This window comes from Onychostoma macrolepis, chromosome 04, assembly GCF_012432095.1.
Source record: "Onychostoma macrolepis isolate SWU-2019 chromosome 04, ASM1243209v1, whole genome shotgun sequence".
Taxonomy (NCBI): Eukaryota; Metazoa; Chordata; class Actinopteri; order Cypriniformes; family Cyprinidae; genus Onychostoma; species Onychostoma macrolepis.
Window position 1 is genome coordinate 9782608 of NC_081158.1, and position 20628 is coordinate 9803235.

General features: G+C 36.3%; 1 protein-coding gene across 2 annotated transcripts in view; it reads left to right on the plus strand.

Annotated features, from left to right (window-relative positions):
• The window catches only part of LOC131538708 (NACHT, LRR and PYD domains-containing protein 3-like), a 31095-nt gene extending 12636 nt beyond the window's left edge, over positions 1 to 18459 (plus strand). For both annotated transcript variants that reach the window (XM_058772756.1, XM_058772755.1), the window contains exons 9-11: positions 2522 to 2695; positions 17354 to 17400; positions 17490 to 18459. In XM_058772756.1, the coding sequence (XP_058628739.1) occupies positions 2522 to 2695; positions 17354 to 17400; positions 17490 to 18055 (787 nt within the window). In that variant the 3' untranslated portion in view covers positions 18056 to 18459. The remainder of the gene's footprint in view (positions 1 to 2521; positions 2696 to 17353; positions 17401 to 17489) is intronic.
• Positions 18460 to 20628: the final 2169 nt, after the last annotated feature.

The following is a 20628-nucleotide window of genomic DNA, read 5'->3' on the forward strand; positions in this document are numbered from 1 at the left end:
TTTTAAAGGGTTAGTTGACCCAAAAATAAAAAAAAATAGCCTGTGATTTACTCACCCTAGGTGTATATGACTTTCTTTTTTCAGACAAATCCAATCGGAGTTATATTAAAAATTGTCCTGTCTATTCCAAGAACTATCATTGCAGTGGGTGGGTGTTTCTGTTCAACAGTCCAAAACATGTTAAATAAAGCATCCATAATAAAACTTGCCTCACACAGCTCCAGGGCGTGAATAAAGGCCTCCTGTAGCGAATCGATGGATTTTTGTAAGAAAAATATCCATATTTCAAACATAATAAACACTTTTCTCTCACTCCTGGTATCTGTCATATGCAAGATATGCTAGTCTCATGAGTTTGTTTACAGGAGCTAAGGAAAAAAAACTTTCCTTACTTTAGCAAAGGAAAACCTTCCTCCTCTTGGCTTATATCGAAATCCTCCGACATTTTCTTAACAAATCCTCATTTTTTACTTCTAAAATTCTAAAATAAGATTAGTTCTTCACTAATCACGCAATGCCGATGTCCTACGTCATCCGCCAGAACGGCTTCCGAGTATGACAGCCAGATGAAGTGAGAGTTTATTCTCCCCCTAGAGCCGTGTGAGGCACATTTTATTACGGATGCGCGCACTTTATTTGATGTCTTTTAGACTGTTGAACTGAAACACCCGCCCACTGCAATGATAACGCTTGGAATAGTCAGGACAATTTTTAATATAACTCCGATTGGATTCGTCTGAAAGAAGAAAGTCATATACACATAGGATGCCTCTAGGGTGAGTAAATCACAGGCTAATTTTAATTTTTGGGTGAATTAGTTGTACTAATGTGTTTTGTACTAACTAAGTGTACTAATATTATTTTTTTTAATTTTTACTTGTATAGTTGTACACTGCATTGATTGTATTGTGTGCACTTTTGGTGTTAAAAAGGTGCTTTATAAATAAAATGTTTTGTTATTTCCGCTCAGTATTCGACTGTATCTTTGCTGATGGCCTTTAATTTTCTTTCTTTTTTTTGTCTCAATATCTCATTTGGTACAGTGCACTTATTGTGTACATACATGTTTTTACATTGTACTTATATTTTAAAAATATCTGCATGTAATTACATCTGTAATTAATTTCCCATCCCTTACACCTTAACACACCTTAAACTGACCCATACCACCAAACCTGTCCCTAACCTTACCCATATTCCACCTCAATAGCAGCAAAAGTGTTTTGCAATACAATATAAACACTATAAGTACATTGTACTTATTTTTTGATGTAAGTACATAGTAGTTAAGGCCACATAAGCAATAACCGACAAACTCGAACTCAATGGACAGAAACTAAAATAGGGAAGACAACGAGGGGCAGACAGGTGAACACAATGAAGGTGACAAACAGGAACCAAACCAAATAAGGGCAAACAGGAACTAAACAGGAACATATACATGACACATTGTCTGTAAAGTAGATTTATGCTCAATGTTTCATTCATCATTAAGCGTAACTGTACAATAAACTAAGAAAAATATAAATTAATCATTAATGAAGAATCTCTGAAACTGGAAAAAGTAAATCATTGTGTCGCAAATCTCTTGTGTGGGTGGGGGTAGCAGCAGATTAGATTAGAACATTAGCCTCTGGTTTCACTGACAAGGCTTAAACCTAGTCCTAGACTAAAATGTAAATCTGAGCTGTTTCAACTGAAAGAAACTTGCACTGACTGATCTTAAAACATGTCAGTGCTTAAAACCTCTACTTAAAACCACAAGAAGAAACGAAACCGAACTCAATTCGTTACTTGCGCACTGTACTCGCACACACCCAAAGCGCGCACAAGCTTAGAGACGTGTTTCAGACAGTGCGGCATACTGAATTGATTCCTCTTTCATGTATTCATGTAGTTCATACAGTAGAAGGCGAGCCAATGGATATCACACAAGCAACGTGCAAACTTTGCGCAATAGTAATGCCGGTGAACGTCTTAACTTCAGTCATACAGAAAGTGAAAGTAAAAAAACTGACGAAGCATTAACAGCGCATATTATCTCAGAGACAAGAGACGAATCTACTTCAACATGTGCAGATAACAGTATAAATGAATAGAGCTGTTTTAAAGACCCTATTCACCCTATTAAAGACCTATATTTTAAAGCCCCCCCCCCCAAGATAAAAAAGGTTGGAGACCCCTGGTCTAAGCCCTGTCTATGAAACTGGGCCTAGAAGTTTTGTTTTTAAATCTTCTATCTTTATATTCTTTCTTTCACTACTTTGTTGACATAAGATTTCAGGAGCAGTATTGTGCCACTATTGTTTGTGAGAGAGATCTAACGCTTTACTTTTGCATTTAAATGCAAGATATATAATGTCCAATGATTTGGGGGAATATTTGTTTCTTCTTGATAATGCTAAATGAGCACAAAATTATTATTTTTTGTTACCAACTGTTCTTATTGAACAATCAGTTCAATATAATAAGGAACAGCAAACAAACTAATGTCATGTGGACTTTTGTTGCGTTTTTGTAGGTTGTCTGGCTGTATGGTGACAAAGGAAGGCTGTCATTATGTGTCTTTAGCTCTGACTTCAAACCCCTCACACCTGAGAGAGCTGGATGTGAGCTACAATCACCCAGGAGATTCAGGAGTCAAGCTGCTTTCTGAAAAACTGGAGGATCCAAACTGCTCACTGAACAAACTCAAGTATGTCAAGCAGGAGGAGTTTTTGGTTTCAGTATCTCTGTATATCTATATGAGTGTAGGAGTTTCTAGAGGATGTAACAATATAAAGGATTAAAAAAGCACTAGTTTTAGAAGTAAAATCTTATCTAAACTGCTCAGACAAAACAAATCAACAACAAAACAGTGTACTTTAATTCCCTAACTGGCCACAAAACAGGAGCGGACAGTGAAAATACAACAAAAATGGCAGCCACCTTCCTACAGCTTTGATAAAAGGAAAGAACAAACATATTAAAAATGATCATTTATGTTGCAAACATTAACAACTTGTAAATGAAGGAACAAAAAAGCCCTAACTTTGAATATTACAAGTTACACATTGGAGTCACTATTACAGTAAATTAGTTAACATTACCTCATTAACCCTTATGCGCTGTTCATTTGGGGTGGACACCCTGGCTCTTTGGGGTTCCAGAGACACCAGGCAACATTTTGTAACAATTAAAAAAAAAAAAAAAAAAAATGTAATTTTACTCAGTTTATTAATGTTTTTACTCCACAATCCTCCACATACTCCTCCAAGGTCGGTCCTAGAGAGAGCGGCTCTCTGGGATTTAACTTGTCTTCCCCATGGCTTAATGTCCTGCAGAATTTAGCTCCAACCCTGGAAAAAAAGTCACACGCTTATAGCCTTAGTAATCCTGAAGACATTGATTAGCTTGTTCAGGTGTGTTTGATGAGGGTTGGAGATAAACTCTGCAGGACAGTGGCTCTCTAGGACCAAACTTGCCTAACTTGCTGGAATTAAGCGTTCCTGTTCATTTTTTGTTCAATTTTGAAGTTTAAAATGGATTATGGGTAAAAAAAAGAAAAAAAGAAATGCTTTCTCTGTGTGCTTTCTCTGTAGTCGTTTATGGTAATTTTAGTAAATTTATATTCAAAAGCAAAACCTAAAAAAAACAAGCAATTATGTCTGAAAATGCATGACTAAGCAACTAGGTAAACACACGTCTAATTTAATGATTTCACTAAATTAGCCTATAGGTTGTAATGAAAGTGAAGATGTCTGAAATGTACATCTAATTCATGGAAATTTTAGATAATAACTCCAGTATTACATTTAAAAATAATAACACTAGTATCAGCATGCCACTCTGTGTCTTCTGTGCTAATTCTGGTGTCCCAAAGGTCAGATTTGAACAGTTTAAAAATAAAATAATAATTATATATATATATATATATATTATTATTATTATTATTAGTATTATCATTATTACTCCACAAATCTAAAAATACTGTTGCGTCCAAATCACTAACAAAGAGACTTCATTAACAAAACACAGAAACCTTTAATATTCAACATGTTCATTCAACACGAAATTAGATCAGTTAACCTCAAAACTGTTTATACACTGACTAAACAAATACCGATAGATGACTTCATATTAAATGACTAATAGTGTAGCCATTCATTGAAAAAGCTGAAGTTCAGTCTCTGTGAAACAACAAGAATGAATTTTTTTTAATTATTATTATTATTTTTTATTATTATTTTTTTTGCTATCATGATTCTAACATTTATGCTAGCATTGCTGGTTTGTTTAAAAGCATGTTTAAGATGTTTTATCTTGATAATCTTTCAAAATCATTGACATTCTAAATCATAATTAAGTTGTATCTCCTGTAATTTTCAAGCTATATTTGATCCAAATTTAGCTCAATGCAAGGCAAGTTTATTTATAAAGCACATTTAATACACAGTGGTAATTCAAAGTGCTTTATTAAAATAGTCATTAAAATAATAATAATCACAACAATAAAAACTAAATTATATAAAAATTGATTTAAAAGAATTTAAAACAGTTAAGAATAGAAAATGATTATACATAGTGCAATCAGTTCGGACGTAGCACAGTGCTCATTCAAAAAATGCACAGCTAAACAGATGAGTTTTGAGTCTGGATTTAAATGTGGCTAATGTTTTAGCACATCTGATCTCTTCTGGAAGCTGGTTCCAACTGCGGGTGGCATAATAGCTAAAAGCGGACTCCCCTTGTTTTGTGTGAACCCTTGTTATTACTAAGTGACTCGATCCTAATGATCTGAGTGGTCTGTTAGTTTTATATTTAGTGAGCTGTAAGAATTTTATTAGCTCTTAATTTAGTTTTAGGGAATCAAGTCTTAAAGACTCATTATTAACGGTTCATCCAGCGAACGTTAAAATTAGTATATCTCAACAGTTTTGTTTATCTTACTTTGTAGCCAACGATAAAACAAACAAAATAGTAATTTATCAATTTTGAGCAAGGTAGCAAAGGGTCGACAGCTCAAGGCAGTAACTGATCAAATACAAAACACAAACACTGCTCTGTAAAATGAAACAAGTTTTATTTTCTATTCTGCTACAGTAAACAAAACACACACACACACACACACACAGTTCAGGAGTTATTGCGTTTGCATGAAGTTCCCAGAGTTCTAATACTCGTTTTCCAAGAATTCTTTACATTCAACCTGAGGAAGTCACAAGCAGAGAACCTTACTATCTTTACTTTTAAAGATGAATTCGACCAGCTCAGCAGGATATGGAGATTTGTTTTACTTACGTTCGAGTTGGGTTGACAGCTGGCTCGTTTCCTGGATGGGTGCTGATTGGCTGCTGATGTGTCATTGTCTGACACGTTTCTGGGGAAATCCCTCCGGTAGCTGGCTGTTTCTTTGTGACGTTGAGAGTGACGCGTTCACTAGAATTTCTTCTCGGAGTTCCTTCACGTTTCAGGTTCCAAAAAGTTTCTTCAGTCAGAAGTTTGACGGAGTGGTTGAGTTTTGGATGACTCAATCGCTTGAGATTGCAGCATGTGAGCGCAAGTGTTTGCGCGATCAAACGACGGCGAAAGAGCAAAGAATCCGTTTGGACATTGGGGTTTTGACAGAGCTGAGTTTGGCCATCCCACGGCGATTGTCCCAATCAAATTGTCCCTGCAGGGCAAAGCCCTGCCCCGCACGGTTCCTTTTCCGTGCATACATTACCCTAATGTTCTGCCTGTCACAAGAGAAACTGTCCTGTAAGAATTTCTTGATACTTCTATAAAGTATGGTAACAAGCTTACGGTATATAACATTAACTTCTCATTCACGCCGAGTTCTTGCTAATAAAACATGCTTTCATACCATACTAAACACATTTGATCTTGCTTAAAAGGGAAAAGTTATACGGCAAAGATTAAAAATATAATAGATTCCAATAACACAGCAAGCTAAAACAAAAGACATAAAATACAACATTGGTATATATTGTCTATTGAGTATATTGCTTTAATAGCAGCGGTAATTACTGATTGTCTCTTAGAAATCCTCTATGCAGTTTCTTTTGTCTGTAAAAGAAGAGAAAAGGGTGTGTTCTTTTGGAATGCAGGGAAGAAAAGGGGAGATGTCCTGAGGTCAGGGTGTAGATCTGCTCAGTGTCTGTGTCAAAGTAAATCTGTCTTTATGTTGATTAAATCATTAACTTATGCGTTAAACGGTCAGGGGATCCTGGAGCGTTTGTCACTGGCCAATCTCCAAATAAGAAGTTCCTTTCTTCTGTGTATCAGATTTTCTTATTTATGCTAGAGCTAGTCAGAGACAACACTGAAGTTCTGTTTTCTTAAATGCGTCCAGATGCAGAGAGTTCTTCTCTCCTCCAATCTATCATTGTTTTACGGGTCTCATGAGAAGATAGCAGAGCGGGACAGGAAGCCAGCTGAGACAATTGGGCGCTGTGTTGATCATTTATTAATTTTACGACCACAGATGGCTGAGAGAAGACTTCTTAACTTCTGCTAAGGAATGTGCTGTTCAAAAGAGATCCTACAGAGCATATCTACAATGTATTTAGGTCCTAGGCCATTGAGTGATTTATAAACGAGTAAAAGTACTTTAAAATCAGTCCTAAATGTAACTGGAAGCCAGTGTAAGCACCTGAGGACTGGTGTGATATGCTCAGATTTTCTGGTTCTAGTCAGAATCCTGGCAGCAGTGTTCTGAATGAGCTTCAGCTGTCTAATGGTCTTCTTTGGAAGGCCGGTGAGGACACCATTATAATAATCCACCCTGCTGGTGATAAAGGCATGAACAGGTTTCTCCAAGTCTTGCAATGTTTTTAGATGATAGTATGCTGATTTAGTTACTGCTTTGACATGACTACTAAAACTAAGGTCTGTCTCCAGAATCACCCCAAGATTTTTGACTTGATTTTTAGTTGATTGACCCCTAGAGTCAAGGTATGCATTCACCTTGAGAACCTCATCTTTGTTTCCAAATGCAATGACTTCAATTTTCTCCTTGTTTAACTGAAGAAAGTTCTGACACATCCAACTGTTTATTTCATCAATGCATTGGCAGAGAGAGTCAATGGGGCTATAGTCATTTGGAGATAAGGCTAGGTAAATCTGGGTATCATCAGCATAGCTGTGATAGGCAATTTGGTTCTTTTTCATTATTTGACTTAGTGGGAGCATATACAGGCAAAACAAGAGTGGTGCAAGAATTGAGTGTAACCCATTACACACGATACAAAAATTTGGGTCAACTCTGCCAATGGACCAGTGAGCTCAAAAGATATGGTTCGTCCGAGGAGAGAGATAATGCAGCAGCAGTGAACAGACTCAGACAAGGCTGAGTCAAAAACAAGATTTGATTTGTATTATGACAGTGAAATGTAGAAAATTAATTTACATTCACAATTTTAATTCAAATACTCAGAACCAAAGTCCTCAATGAACTGACAAGAAATAATTCTGAGGAATCAAAGATCAGTTTATAAATTTAGTCCCCAAAGGTCAATTAATTGATGTTAATCACAGTCTTTAGGCTCCACTCCAGATCAGGACTAACGAGCAATGCAATTTCACTCCTACCAGTTAAAAGGGAGCAAGTTCAGTTTGTCTGTCCACCCAGGAAAGATTCACACAAGAGTTTCAAAGGATTTGTTTAACGGTGGCTCGCCAGTCCAACTCCACCAGCGCAGGCAAAGGAAGAGTTGAGACGGTTCGGGAATAATTCACACATCAGTTGATTCATCCGGGGCAAATCCAGCAAGGGAACTTCACATGGAACAAGATCAGAAACAAAAAAAAAAAAAAAAAAAAAAAAAAAACAACAACAATTAGTATTTGATCAATAAGTATAACTCCAACTAAAACACATCAATTAACATTCATTTACTCTGTGTGATAAACTGTCTTTCTATGTATTATTTCTCTTTAACAATAAAGAAATTCTTCCTAAATGTCGTGTACTTTCTTGTATATCTTTTTGTTTGCCATACAATTGCACATGTATAGTTCTTTCTCATAAACAACAGCATTTTTGTTCACATTGCACACATTAAGGCATATCTGTCATTAATATTGCACAATTTGATAAAACACAATTAATTTGAATGATATAGAAATGACAATCAAATAAAGAAAAAAAACACATTAACTCACCAAGGAACTCATATACACATGTACATCAAATTAACCAGGGTATTTTCAGATGAAATCCGCTTCAGATGTCACTCTCAATTGCATTCAGCTTCTCTGACCCTTTGGTTAGAGATACATGCATCACGTTATATTAGCTTTAAGCTAACGCTTCGATTGTGTCATTAACATCGAGGTAACACACAATGTGAACTATCATATCACCTCCACTTGTTTTAGCTGCTAATATTTTTCATATCATATAAATAATTTAAAGACACTTTAAACAACTCTTACTTTATCTCTCTCTTATTTTGGTGCGTTCATCCCCCGACACAGTATCTAGCGTCCGCTCGCATCTGAAGCTCACGAGGAAAAGAAAGATCTCGAACTCTCTGCTCTCTAAAAGTGCCGCGATGGCGGACGTCAAGTGACGTTATTCAACCGCGATCTCATTGGAGAATTTGCTAAGTGAGAGATTACGCTATTGGTCACATTTATAAACTGATAATTTATATTTTTACATAATTAATTCATTTGTGCAGTCATATTTACGATTTCAGTGTTGTTAATGCATATAATCTGTTACTTAATTTGATGTCATCTCTATGGCTGCTTCCATTCACTAGTAACCTGGGTTACATGAGCCTTGTGGGACTCCGCATGTCATGGATGTCCACTTAGACTTATGCTCTCCTATACTCACATAATAACATCTCCCTTCTAAGTATGACCTGAACCATTTGAGTACCATCCCAGAAAGCCCGATCCAGTTTTCCAGTCTCTCTAGAAGTATGTCATGATCGACAGTGTCAAACGCAGCACTAAGATCTAGTAGTACCAGCACTGATATTTTGCCAGAATCAGAATTGAAGCGAATATAATTTATTATCTTAATAAGCGCTGTCTCTGTGCTGTGATGCGCTCCGAAACCAGATTGAAAATTGTCCAGGTATCCATTTGAGTTTAAGTAGTTGTTCAGCTGATTAAAAACTACCTTTTCAATAATCTTACCTATGAAAGGAAGATTTGATATTGGTCTATAATTGCTCAACATTGTGTTATCAAGATTGCGCTTTTTCAGAAGGGGCTTAACAATTTTAGTTTTCAGGGAGTTTGGAAAAGTCCCAGAAAGAAGCGAGGCGTTCACCACTTCTAAGAGATCTGCTTCTAAACAGTTAAGCACACTTTTGAAAAAAAAAATGTGGGAAGTGTGTCAAGATAGCAGGTTGACTATGTAAGGTGCTGTACTATTTCTATAAATTTTGCTATCAATTGCTTCAAAAACAGACATAGTCACTTCTTTTTGAAACTGCGGTCGAATCTGTGTGACCTCTGCATAACTTGAAGATGTGCCAATCTCCTTTCTGATATTATTGATCTTCTCAGAAAAGAAGGAAGCAATTGCATTTGCTGTCGGAGAGCATTTCACTGGGAATCTGACTTGGGGGGGGTTTGTTAGTCTCTTGTCAGCTCAGATCTTCAGACTGTTCTGACTTAGTGTGCTATATATTTTCTAAGGGATCAGACTTATGGTTTTCATAAAAATGACGATCAAAGCTGGGGAAAATCTTATAGACTTACACTGGCCACATTCACACAACAGCAGGATATGATTGTCAGTCCTGTATTTGAGTCCTCAAAGGGTTCACCCAAAAATAAAAATTAGCCCATTATTAACTCACCCAAGTGGCATCCTAGGTATATAAGACTTTCTTTTTTCAGATGAATCCAATCGGAGTTATATAAAAAAAGTGTCCTGGCTCTTCCCAGCTTTATAATGGCGGTGGGTGGGTGGTTTTTTTCAACAGTCCAAAAGAAGTTCAATAAAGTGCATCCATCCATAATAAAAAGTGCCTCACGCAGTTCCAGGGGGGCAGTTCCATATTTAAAACGTTATTAACAGTTTTCACTAGCTTGCGCTAACTGTCGTACTTGCAAGTCGTTCTGGGTGGATGACGTAGGGCGTCGGCGTTGCACATGCGCCGCTGAGAAGTGATGAATACGGAAACACAGGAGAGAGCAAAACAAAACAATGGTCATGAATTAGAGGTACAAAACTTGTAAAGAAAAATGTCGGTGGATTTCAATATAAGCTAAGAGGAGACTGGTTTTCCTTAGCTAAGGTAAGGCTCTGTTTACACTAATGCATTTTTGTTTTAAAACAGCATTTTAAATTGAAAACAACCCTCATTTTCACTGGCGTTATCTCCGTCTACACTAAACAACCGAAAACGCATGTCACATCACCATTCAGGCTGCATACGTCATCAAGGATGTTTTAATTTAAGAGAAGTAACTGTTATAAAACCGACTGTTATTCCTTGGGGTGTAAAAATATTGTAATTTATTTTTTTACTTTGCAATTTAATGGTTACTTTTCTTAAATGAGCATCCGAAATGAGACGCAACAAATGAGCATGATGTTATTGTTTACATGGTCATCAAGGATACGCAGAGCGAATGTGGGCAGCCACGCCATCGTTTTCAAACGTCTTAGTTTTGGTCTGTTTACAGTGAAACGCAACGCACATTTCTCTAGGTTAACATTAGATTGAGTGGCCATGTAAAGTTGCTAATATTTACATCTTTCAGATGATAAGCCATATTTGAGGTCGATGAATGATAGGTGAGCGTTTGGATGTCCTGTTCGATGTATTGTATTACCACAGACCAGTCGTTAACTATCTGTCCATCACGAACTACATGACTTCGCCTGTGGATTTTTAATTTATTTACTTATTTATTTTCTGCAACTAAGCAACCATTAAAATTGTGGTCGACCAAGCTTCTTCTGGTCGACTAATGATTAGTCGACTATTAAGGTCAGGCGCAGATTAATGCACAGGCTTGCATGTGTACAAGGGCCTTGGATTGGCCAGACTATTTTTTATTACTTTAAATTTACTTCAACGCGAACAAAAAAAAAGACCCTCATTGGCCCATAAGAAACATTAAAGGAGGATTTGTTGCCGAGCATCTGACAAAATTAATGTCTTGTATTGCAGAATGCACGCTCAGCACCGCCAAGAGTTTGAGCGATCGTTAAATCGAAACCGAAAGTAAAACACGCATGCACGCCTCGATGGCCAGCGGGACAAGAAACAGATGAGTCCCCTGCACAATCTGACTTTGTTGCAGCCTAGAATTAAACTGCTGGTCTCGTCTGGCCAGAGGAGAACGACACACTATTTCCCCGTTTAATACTGTAAAGCTGCTGTGACACAATTTGCATTGTAAAAAACGCTATATAAATAATGGTGACCTGACGCTCATTCAAACACGATTTTAATACCCCACATTTCTCATTCTCCAACTCCCTCAGCGTTAATAAGTTGAGTTTTACCGTTTTTGAATCCATTCAGCTGATCTCTGAATCTGGCGATAGCACTTTTAGCATAGCTTAGCATAGATCATTGAATCCGATTAGACCAGTAGCATCGCGTTCAAAAATGACCAAAGAGTTTTTGATATTTGTCCTATTTAAAACTTGACTCTTCTGTAGTTATATCGTGTACTAAGACCGGCGGAAAATGAAAAGTTGCGATGGCGCAGTGATATTACGCAGCGCCTGAAAGTAGTCCCCAGCTAGGTACCTAGTTATAATATAGCTGGGGACTACTTTCAGGCGCTACGTAATATCACTGCGCCATGGTACGGCAGCAAAGTTCCTTGATTATTACGCCGGAATGAGAGTATAGTTCTTAATCATATCAGCCTAGAAAATCGCAACTTTTCATTTTCCGCCGGTCTTAGTACACGATATAACTACAGAAGAGTCAAGTTTTAAATAGGACAAATATCGAAACTCTTTTGTCATTTTTGAACGCGATGCTACTGGTCTAATCGGATTCAATGATCTATGCTAAGCTATGCTAAAAGTGATATCGCCAGACCCAGAGATCGGCTGAATGGATTCCAAAAAGGTAAAACTCAATTTATTAACTCTGGGGGAGTTGGAGAATGAGCCTATTTCCAAAAAAAGTGGAGTGTTCCTTTAAGTCCACCAACGTTAATCAACTCTTCTGTCTGATTTGTTTGTCGGACAAAATGTCAGATTCGGCTTTATCAGATCTTCTTGTCAGATCTTCTTGCATTATTCCCATTTGCTCTAATAGCAAAAGAAAAACTCCACAATAGTGTTTTCACAACTTTCAAAAAAAGGAAAAATAAATTGAGAGAGACTGATAACCGCAGTCAGAAGAGAGAATGATGTCAAATTTACCGTCCCTCCCATAGACGCTGCATTAGAAACACCCTTGCATTAGCAGAGGTGGGTAGAGTACCCAAAAACTGCACTCAAGTAAAAGTAAAAGTACTTGTAGAAATATTTACTCAAGTAAAAGCGATAGTCTGAATAGTTACTTGAGTAAGTGTAAAAAAGTATTGGATAAAAAACTACTCAAGTAGTTAGTTACTCTCGATCATATACTGAATATCTATAGTCTATTTTTATTTAGATATATATATATATTTAATGTTTTTTTTTTTTTTTTTTAATGTAATTTATTTCAGTGGTACAAATCAGAATTTTTATCAGCCTTTACACCAGTCTTCAGTGTCACATAATCCTTCAGAAATCATTCCAATATGTTAATTTATTATCAATGCTGTTCTTTTTAGCTTTCTATTCATAAAACAATCCTGAACAAAATGTCACAGGTTCCAATATTAAGCGGCAAAACTGTTCCCTGTTGAAAAAAAACTGCATATGCTGGTTAGGTATGTTTTGAAGCATGGAATGCTGGTTTGAGCTGGTTTAAGCTAGGACCAGCATAAACCAGCTCAAACCAGCATCCCAGCTTCAAAACATACCTAACCAGCATATGCTGGTTTTTTCAACAACACTGGTAATAAATCAATATATTAGAATGATTTCTGAAGGATCATATGACTCTGAGTAACAGCTGATAAAAATTCTGATTTGCATCAATGAATTAAATTATATTTTAAAGTATATTAATTATGTATTATATACTGTATATGTACAGTGCCTATAAAAAGTCTTCATACCCCTTCATTTTTTGCATGTTTTGTTATGTTGCAGCCTTATGTTAAACTGCTTTGAATTACTTTTTTTCCACATTAATCTACACTCCATACACCATAATGACAAAGCAAAAACAGAATTGTCACAACTTTATAAATTAATTAAAAATAAAAAAACTGAAATAAGTCTTCGTACCCTTAACTCAGTACTTCGCTGAAGCACTTTTACAGCCTCAAGTCTTTTGGAGTATGATACGACAAGCTTTGCACATCAGAATTGGGCAATTATCTACCATTATTCTCCTCATCTCTTCACGTCTCAAGCTCTGTCAGGTTGGATGGGGGCAGATGCACATTTTCAGGTTTCTCCAGAAATATTTGATTGTATTCAAGGAGAAAGAGTCTGAGGTTCTGAATGCTCTGGACTGGGTTTTCATTAAGGCTCTCTCTATATTTTGGTGCATTGAGCTTTTCTTCTACTCTGACGAGTCCCTCAGTCCCTGCCGCTGAAAAACAGCCCCACAGCATGAGGCTGCTACCACCACACTTTACTTTTTGGATGCTACTCTGCAGATGATGAGCAGAGCTGGTTTCCTTCAAACATGAAGTTTGGAATTGAGGTTCATCAAACCAGGGAATCTCGTTTCTCACAGTCTGAGGGTCCTTTAGGTGCTTTTTTTTGTGCAAATTCCAAGTGTGTTTTCATGTGTGGAGGGTTGCAGTGATGTTTGTCCTTCTGTAGGTTTCTCCTATCTCCACATATGATCATGGAGCTCAAATAGAGTGACCATCAGGTTCTTGGTCACCACTCTAACCAAAGCCCTTCTCCATCAGTTGCTCAGTTTGGCCAGGAGGCCAGCTCTAGCAAGAATCCTGGTTGTTCCAAACTTCTTCCATTAAGGGTAACAGAGACTAAATGCGTCTGTGAAATTTCAGTGCAGCATAATTTTTTTCTGAACTCTTCCCCAGATCTGTGGCTTGACGCAAACCTGTTTCTGAGCTCTACAGGCAGTTTGTTTGACCTCAGGGCTTGGTTTTTGCTCTGATATGCATTTTCTGCTGCTAGACCTTTTATTAAGATGTGTGTGCCTTTCCAAATCATACCCATTCAATTGAATTTGCCACAGGTTAACGTCACTCAAAGCGCAGTAACATCTACAAGCAATATGAATTAATTGTGTCTAGGCAAAAAGGCATTCCTCCTGGAACAGGTCACGCGTCGCTGCGCAGAGCTAACGCGGGTTAGCAAACAATAGCCTTTGCAGATTTGCTTTCAATTGACTGTAGATACAAAGCCACGTCTTCAACGATCTTGATGTTACAACTCTGAGTGAGAACCGCGTCAGACAACTCAGCGCGTGCAGCAGGGAACTGAACGAATCATTCAAACTGATTCGCGAACCGATTCACTGGTTTGCCAAATGGTTTGATCAAGCCATTGAACAGAATTGACTCAAAAGAATGAATCATTCACGAATGGGCATCGCTCATTGCCCAGAAAAAAAGTAGACGGCGCGCTTGGAATAAATTGAAGGATTTTTAACTTATATTGCATTAAGATAAAGTAACGAGAAGAGCGTCGTCCCCAGTAACGAAGTAAAAGTACAGTTTTTTCACTAAAAATGTACTTTAGTAAGAGTAAAAGTACTCATTTTTAAATATACTCTAAAAGTATTAGTTACTTTTAGTAAACTATTAGTAAAATGTACTCAAGTAAGTGTAAAAGAAGTAAATGTAACTCGTTACTACCCACCTCTGCGCATTAGTGTTAACTAGTTTTTTGTAATTTGATGAAAAGTTGATATAATACAAAGTATAGTGTTGTAAATATAGTTAAAACTATAAAAGTAAAAACTATAAAAGTATAGTTTTTCCTCCCTTGCTCCTAGACTCTGGAATTCTCTTCCTTATAATATTAGAAATGCAGAATCTTTTAATGTGTTTCAATCTTTTTTGAAAACTCACTTTTTTAGACTTGCTTATCTGTGAGTTGTTAGGGGCTGAGGGGAAGGGTATTGTTTTTTTTCTTTTGTTTTTTTTATCAAATCTGCTTTTATTGTTCCCCATTTTCCTCTATATACAGTATTGTTCAAAATAATAGCAGTACAATGTGACTAACCAGAATAATCAAGGTTTTTAGTATATTTTTATTGCTACGTGGCAAACAAGTTACCAGTAGGTGCAGTAGATTCTCAGAAAACAAACAAGACCCAGCATTCATGATATGCACGCTCTTAAGGCTGTGCAATTGGGCAATTAGTTGAAAGGGGTGTGTTCAAAAAAATAGCAGTGTCTGCCTTTGACTGTACAAACTCTAAACTATTTTGTACAAACGTTTTTGTTTCTAGGATTTAGCAATCCTGTGAATCACTAAACTAATATTTAGTTGTATGACCACAGTTTTTTAAAACTGCTTCACATCTGTGTGGCATGGAGTCAACCAACTTGTGGCACCTCTCAGCTGTTATTCCACTCCATGATTCTTTAACAACATTCCACAATTCATTCACATTTCTTGGTTTTGCTTCAGAAACAGCATTTTTGATATCACCCCACAAGTTCTCGATTGGATTAAGGTCCAGAGATTGGGCTGGCCACTCCAGAACATTAATTTTGTTGGCTTGGAACCAAGACTTTGCTCGTTTACTAGTGTGTTTGGGGTCATTGTCTTGTTGAAACAACCATTTCAAGGGCATGTCCTCTTCAGCATAGGGCAACATGACCTCTTCAAGTATTTTAACATATGCAAACTGATCCATGATCCCTGGTATGCGATAAATAGGCCCAACACCAAAGTAGGAGAAACATGCCCATATCATGATGCTTGCACCACCATGCTTCACTGTCTTCACTGTGTACTGTGGCTTGAATTCAGAGTTTGGGGTCGTCTCACAAACTGCCTGTGGCCCTTGGACCCAAAAGAACAATTTTACTCTCATCAGTCCACAAAATGTTCCTCCATTTCTCTTTAGGCCAGTTGATGTGTTCTTTGGCAAATTGTAACCTCTTCTGCACATGCCTTTTTTAACAGAGGGACTTTGGGGATTCTTGAAAATAGATTAGCTTCACACAGACGTCTTCTAACTGTCACAGTACTTACAGGTAACTCCAGACTGTCTTTGATCATCCTGGAGGTGATCATTGGCTGAGCCTTTGCCATTCTGGTTATTCTTCGATCCATTTTGATGGTTGTCTTCCGTTTTCTTCCACGTTTCTCTGGTTTTGCTCTCCATTTTAAGGCATTGGAGATCATTTTAGCTGAACAGCCTATAAGTTTTGCACCTCTTTATAGGTTTTCCCTCTCCAATCAACTTTTTAATCAAAGTACGCTGTTCTTCTGAACAATGTCTTGAACGACCCATTTTCCTCAGGCTTTCAAATGCATGTTTAGCAAGTGCTGGCTTCATCCTTAAATAGGGGCCACCTGATTCACACCTGTTTCTTCACAAAATTGATGACCTCAGTGATTGAATGCCACACTGCTTTTTTTTTGAACACACCCCTTTCAACTAATTCAACTAATTGCCCAATTGCACAGCCTTAAGAGGGTCCATATCATGAATGCTGGGTCTTGTTTGTTTTCTGAGAATCTACTGCACCTACTGGTAACTTGTTTGCCACGTAGCAATAAAAAATATACTAAAAACCTTGATTATTCTGGTTAGTCACATTGTACTGCTATTATTTTGAACAATACTGTATTTTGTACCCTCTTAAGTGTAAAGCGCCTTGAGAATGAACTTTTAAAGCCGCTATATAAAAATTAATTTATTATTATTATAAATGTACATACATTTAAAAAAAAAAATCAGAATATAAAAAACTTAAGCATTTACGATGCTGATGACCATTGAAACAGTCTTGTGAAAAGGGTCCACTGTCTGCTCTGCATGTAGTTATCAATGATCCTACAGTGTTTCATAAACAGCTGTTTCACTCAAATATGCTGAGGAGAAATTCAGCGCAATCCCGTATCGAGATACACAGCCCTACTAGCAACCACCCTATGTTCCCTGGCAACCGCATAGCAACAGCCTAGCCACCACCCAAGTACCCGAGCAACCATATAACAACACACTAGCAATCACCCAGAATGTGTTATCAACTACACAGCAAGTACCCTAGCAACCGTATAGCAACAGCCTAGCAATCACGACAAGTACCATAGCAATGACATACCACCCTGAGTACCTTGGCAACTATATAGCCTTTTTTTGACTGTGACTCTGTATGTGTTTTCTAGTGTGGATCATGGAGGAGAATCCAGGATTACAACAGGACTGAAGAAATGTACGTCTACACACAAGCACAAACACACACACACACACACACACAACTGTAGTGACTGTTGTTATAAATGTCTCTGTTCTTGTGTTCAGATGCCTGTTTTCTCACACTGGATCCAAACACAGCAAACACTCAACTCGTTCTCTCCGAGGAGAACAGAAAGGTGACAAACGTGCTTGAGTCTCAGTCGTTTCCTGATCATCGAGACAGATTTGATGGTGTGCATCAGGTGTTGTGTAGAGAGAGTGTGTGTGGACGCTGTTACTGGGAGATTGAGTGGAGTGGAGATGTGTATATATCAGTGTCATATAAGAGCATCAGCAGGAAGGGAGAGGGTAAAGAGTGTGTGTTTGGAAATAATGATCAGTCCTGGAGTTTGATCTGCTCTCCCTCCAGTTACTCCTATCACAATGGCAGACACTCGTTCAGACACAATAACATACAGACTGATCTCCCTGTGAAGCCCATCAGCAGAAGAACAGGAGTGTTTGGTAATATCTATAGAATAGGAGTGTTTGTGGATCGCGGCACAGGAACTCTGTCCTTCTACAGCGTCTCTGACACAACGAGCCTCATCCACACAGTCCAGACCACATTCACTCAGCCGCTCTATCCTGGGTTTAATGTTTATTGTGAATCATCAGTAAAACTGTGTTGATGAATCTGAATAGACTGATGAGAGATTCTACCCATAATGCTTTGAGCTACATGATGAATCAGTAACATGTTATAAAGTCTCTTTATGACATTAATTCTGAAGCTCAACTTCTGTCACTGAAATAACGGTCAGAATAAATGTGTCAGAAATCCTCATATAGAGTAAGATCAGTGTGTGTGTGTGTGTGTGTGTGTGTGTGTGTGCGAGTGTGTATTCGTGTTTTTATTGTTTTGCCTCATCAATCATTTGTATTATTATCATCAAAATGACCTTTTCATTGAAAAGTTTATTTAACAAACATGATTGATGAAGAACAAGTAATTAATCTGTTGTTTTTGTACAGAAATAATCAAACACAATGACAAATCAACTTGAGATCAGATTTTAATTGATATTTGTATCATGAATATAATCAATTATATATTAATATTACAACATCTTTATCATCTTTTAATAATGAAATAAAATTCATATTTTTGTTGTTATTATTATTAATAAATACTGACTTTTATTGAATAAATATTACAATACTATTATTGCAAAAATAATGGTTTTGATGGATTTTTAATTGTTGTAATTTAAATAATACAATTATAATATATTATATGTAATTGATATTTTTGTTATGATTGAAATCATAACAATTCTTATATTTGTTATTATTTAAATTAAAATAATAGCAAAATAAGCATTTTATCTTATTATTAAATACTATTAGAGTAATCATATTACACTGTAAAATAAAATGTTAGTATTCAACAATAATAATATATAACCAAAATAATATATTCTTTTATTATTTTTATTATAGCAATAAAGAAATGTTATGATTGCAGTAATCCTATCATACTGTAAAATACAAAGTGAGTATTTAATAAAAACCAAAATATTATATAATGTAAGTTATAAGAAATATAAGAAAAAAATGTTGATTACAATAATCATAATAACAAAAATATAAATGATATAATACATTATAATTTTATTATTTAAATAACAAAAACAAAACTGTTATTGAAATAATATTATTGCAATATTTATTCAATAAAACGTCAATAGTTATTTTATTCAACAAAACCCAAAATATGAATTATTATAATTATAAGATGATCATAAAATAAAGATGTTGTAATTACAATACTAATAATAATAATAAATAAAAACTAAATTTAATTATTAATAATAATAATTCTTATTATAATAGAATTAAATACACAATTTTTACTTTACAGCAATTTTACCATTTTTATGGATTTGTTATTATTATTATTATTATTGATTCATTGTAATTGTTATAATATTAAAGAAAAATGCACTTACTATTTTAGTTATTATTATTAAATACTCCCTTTTTATTTTACAGTACAATCCCAGATAGCAGACTGACACTGAAACAACATTGAATCAATGTTAATGCTTCAACCAAATTATCATTGAATCAATGTTGAAGTTTAACATTGATTTTTCATCAGGTCTGCACCCTGAAATAATGTTATTTCAACGATGAAACATCAATCAAAAATCAATCAAGATGGACACAAAATCAACATTTGTTCAACGTTAATTAAATCACTTATTTAACATTGAAACAACATAGAAACAATATCAAAGCAATCTTGCTTTATGTGCCGCAGGATTCTCTGCCAGTTAATTGCCTGTTTTTACTCCTTTCAATCATAGAACATGTAGGGATGCAATTAATATGCTTTTGAATCAAGAAGTCAAAGTAGACAACATCCTTCAGTTTACATACAAATGTATTTATTTATGCCCCCACAGTTGGAACAGGAAATGATCACATTCAAGAAAAACAAGTGGTTCTAAAAATGACACAGCATGGATACTTTAAAACAGTGCTTAAAAACAACTTCAGAGAGCTTAAAATACAACTTAAATACAGACTATGATAAAAATGAATGACAAAGTGACTTAAAACAATTAATGGAACATTTCATTCTGAATTTATAAAACAAATACCAGAAGAACAGCCTGGAAAATCATGACAGAATATAACTAAATGCAACGTGCATCTGTAAAATGTAAGTAAATACAAACTCACCAACAAAGAAAGAAACAACAGTTCACTGTTTAGGACTTGAAGAATTTCAAGGATTAAGCTATTCTGATGCAAAAATTATGTCCTTAATGAAACGGATAGTCGGATTTTAAACGGATAGATGAACTCAGGATTCTCCAACACGAGCAATACCCCCAATCCGTTCAGGGGCATAACGGAGCCATTTTTGCACCGTCACGGCATAGACGAACTCTGAAGCCTCCTTTTTCTCCACTTTCAGTTGTTGCTGTAACACCGTGTCCTAACTACACGCGACGCGACAGGATTCCAGCGAAATGCAGTTTGGCTGTCCACACTACACGCGACGCGACAGCGCGATGCGACAGAATCAATCAAATATCACAGCCAATCAGAAGAGCGGGTGGGCGGGCTCTCTTTGGAAGCGCACTGCAGTACCGCACTCGCATTGAAAATGGGTGAGTAAATAATCAAATAAATAAATAATTCCCATTATTAAGAAATACATACTCGGTGACTGTTAGAGAAACTTTGTTAT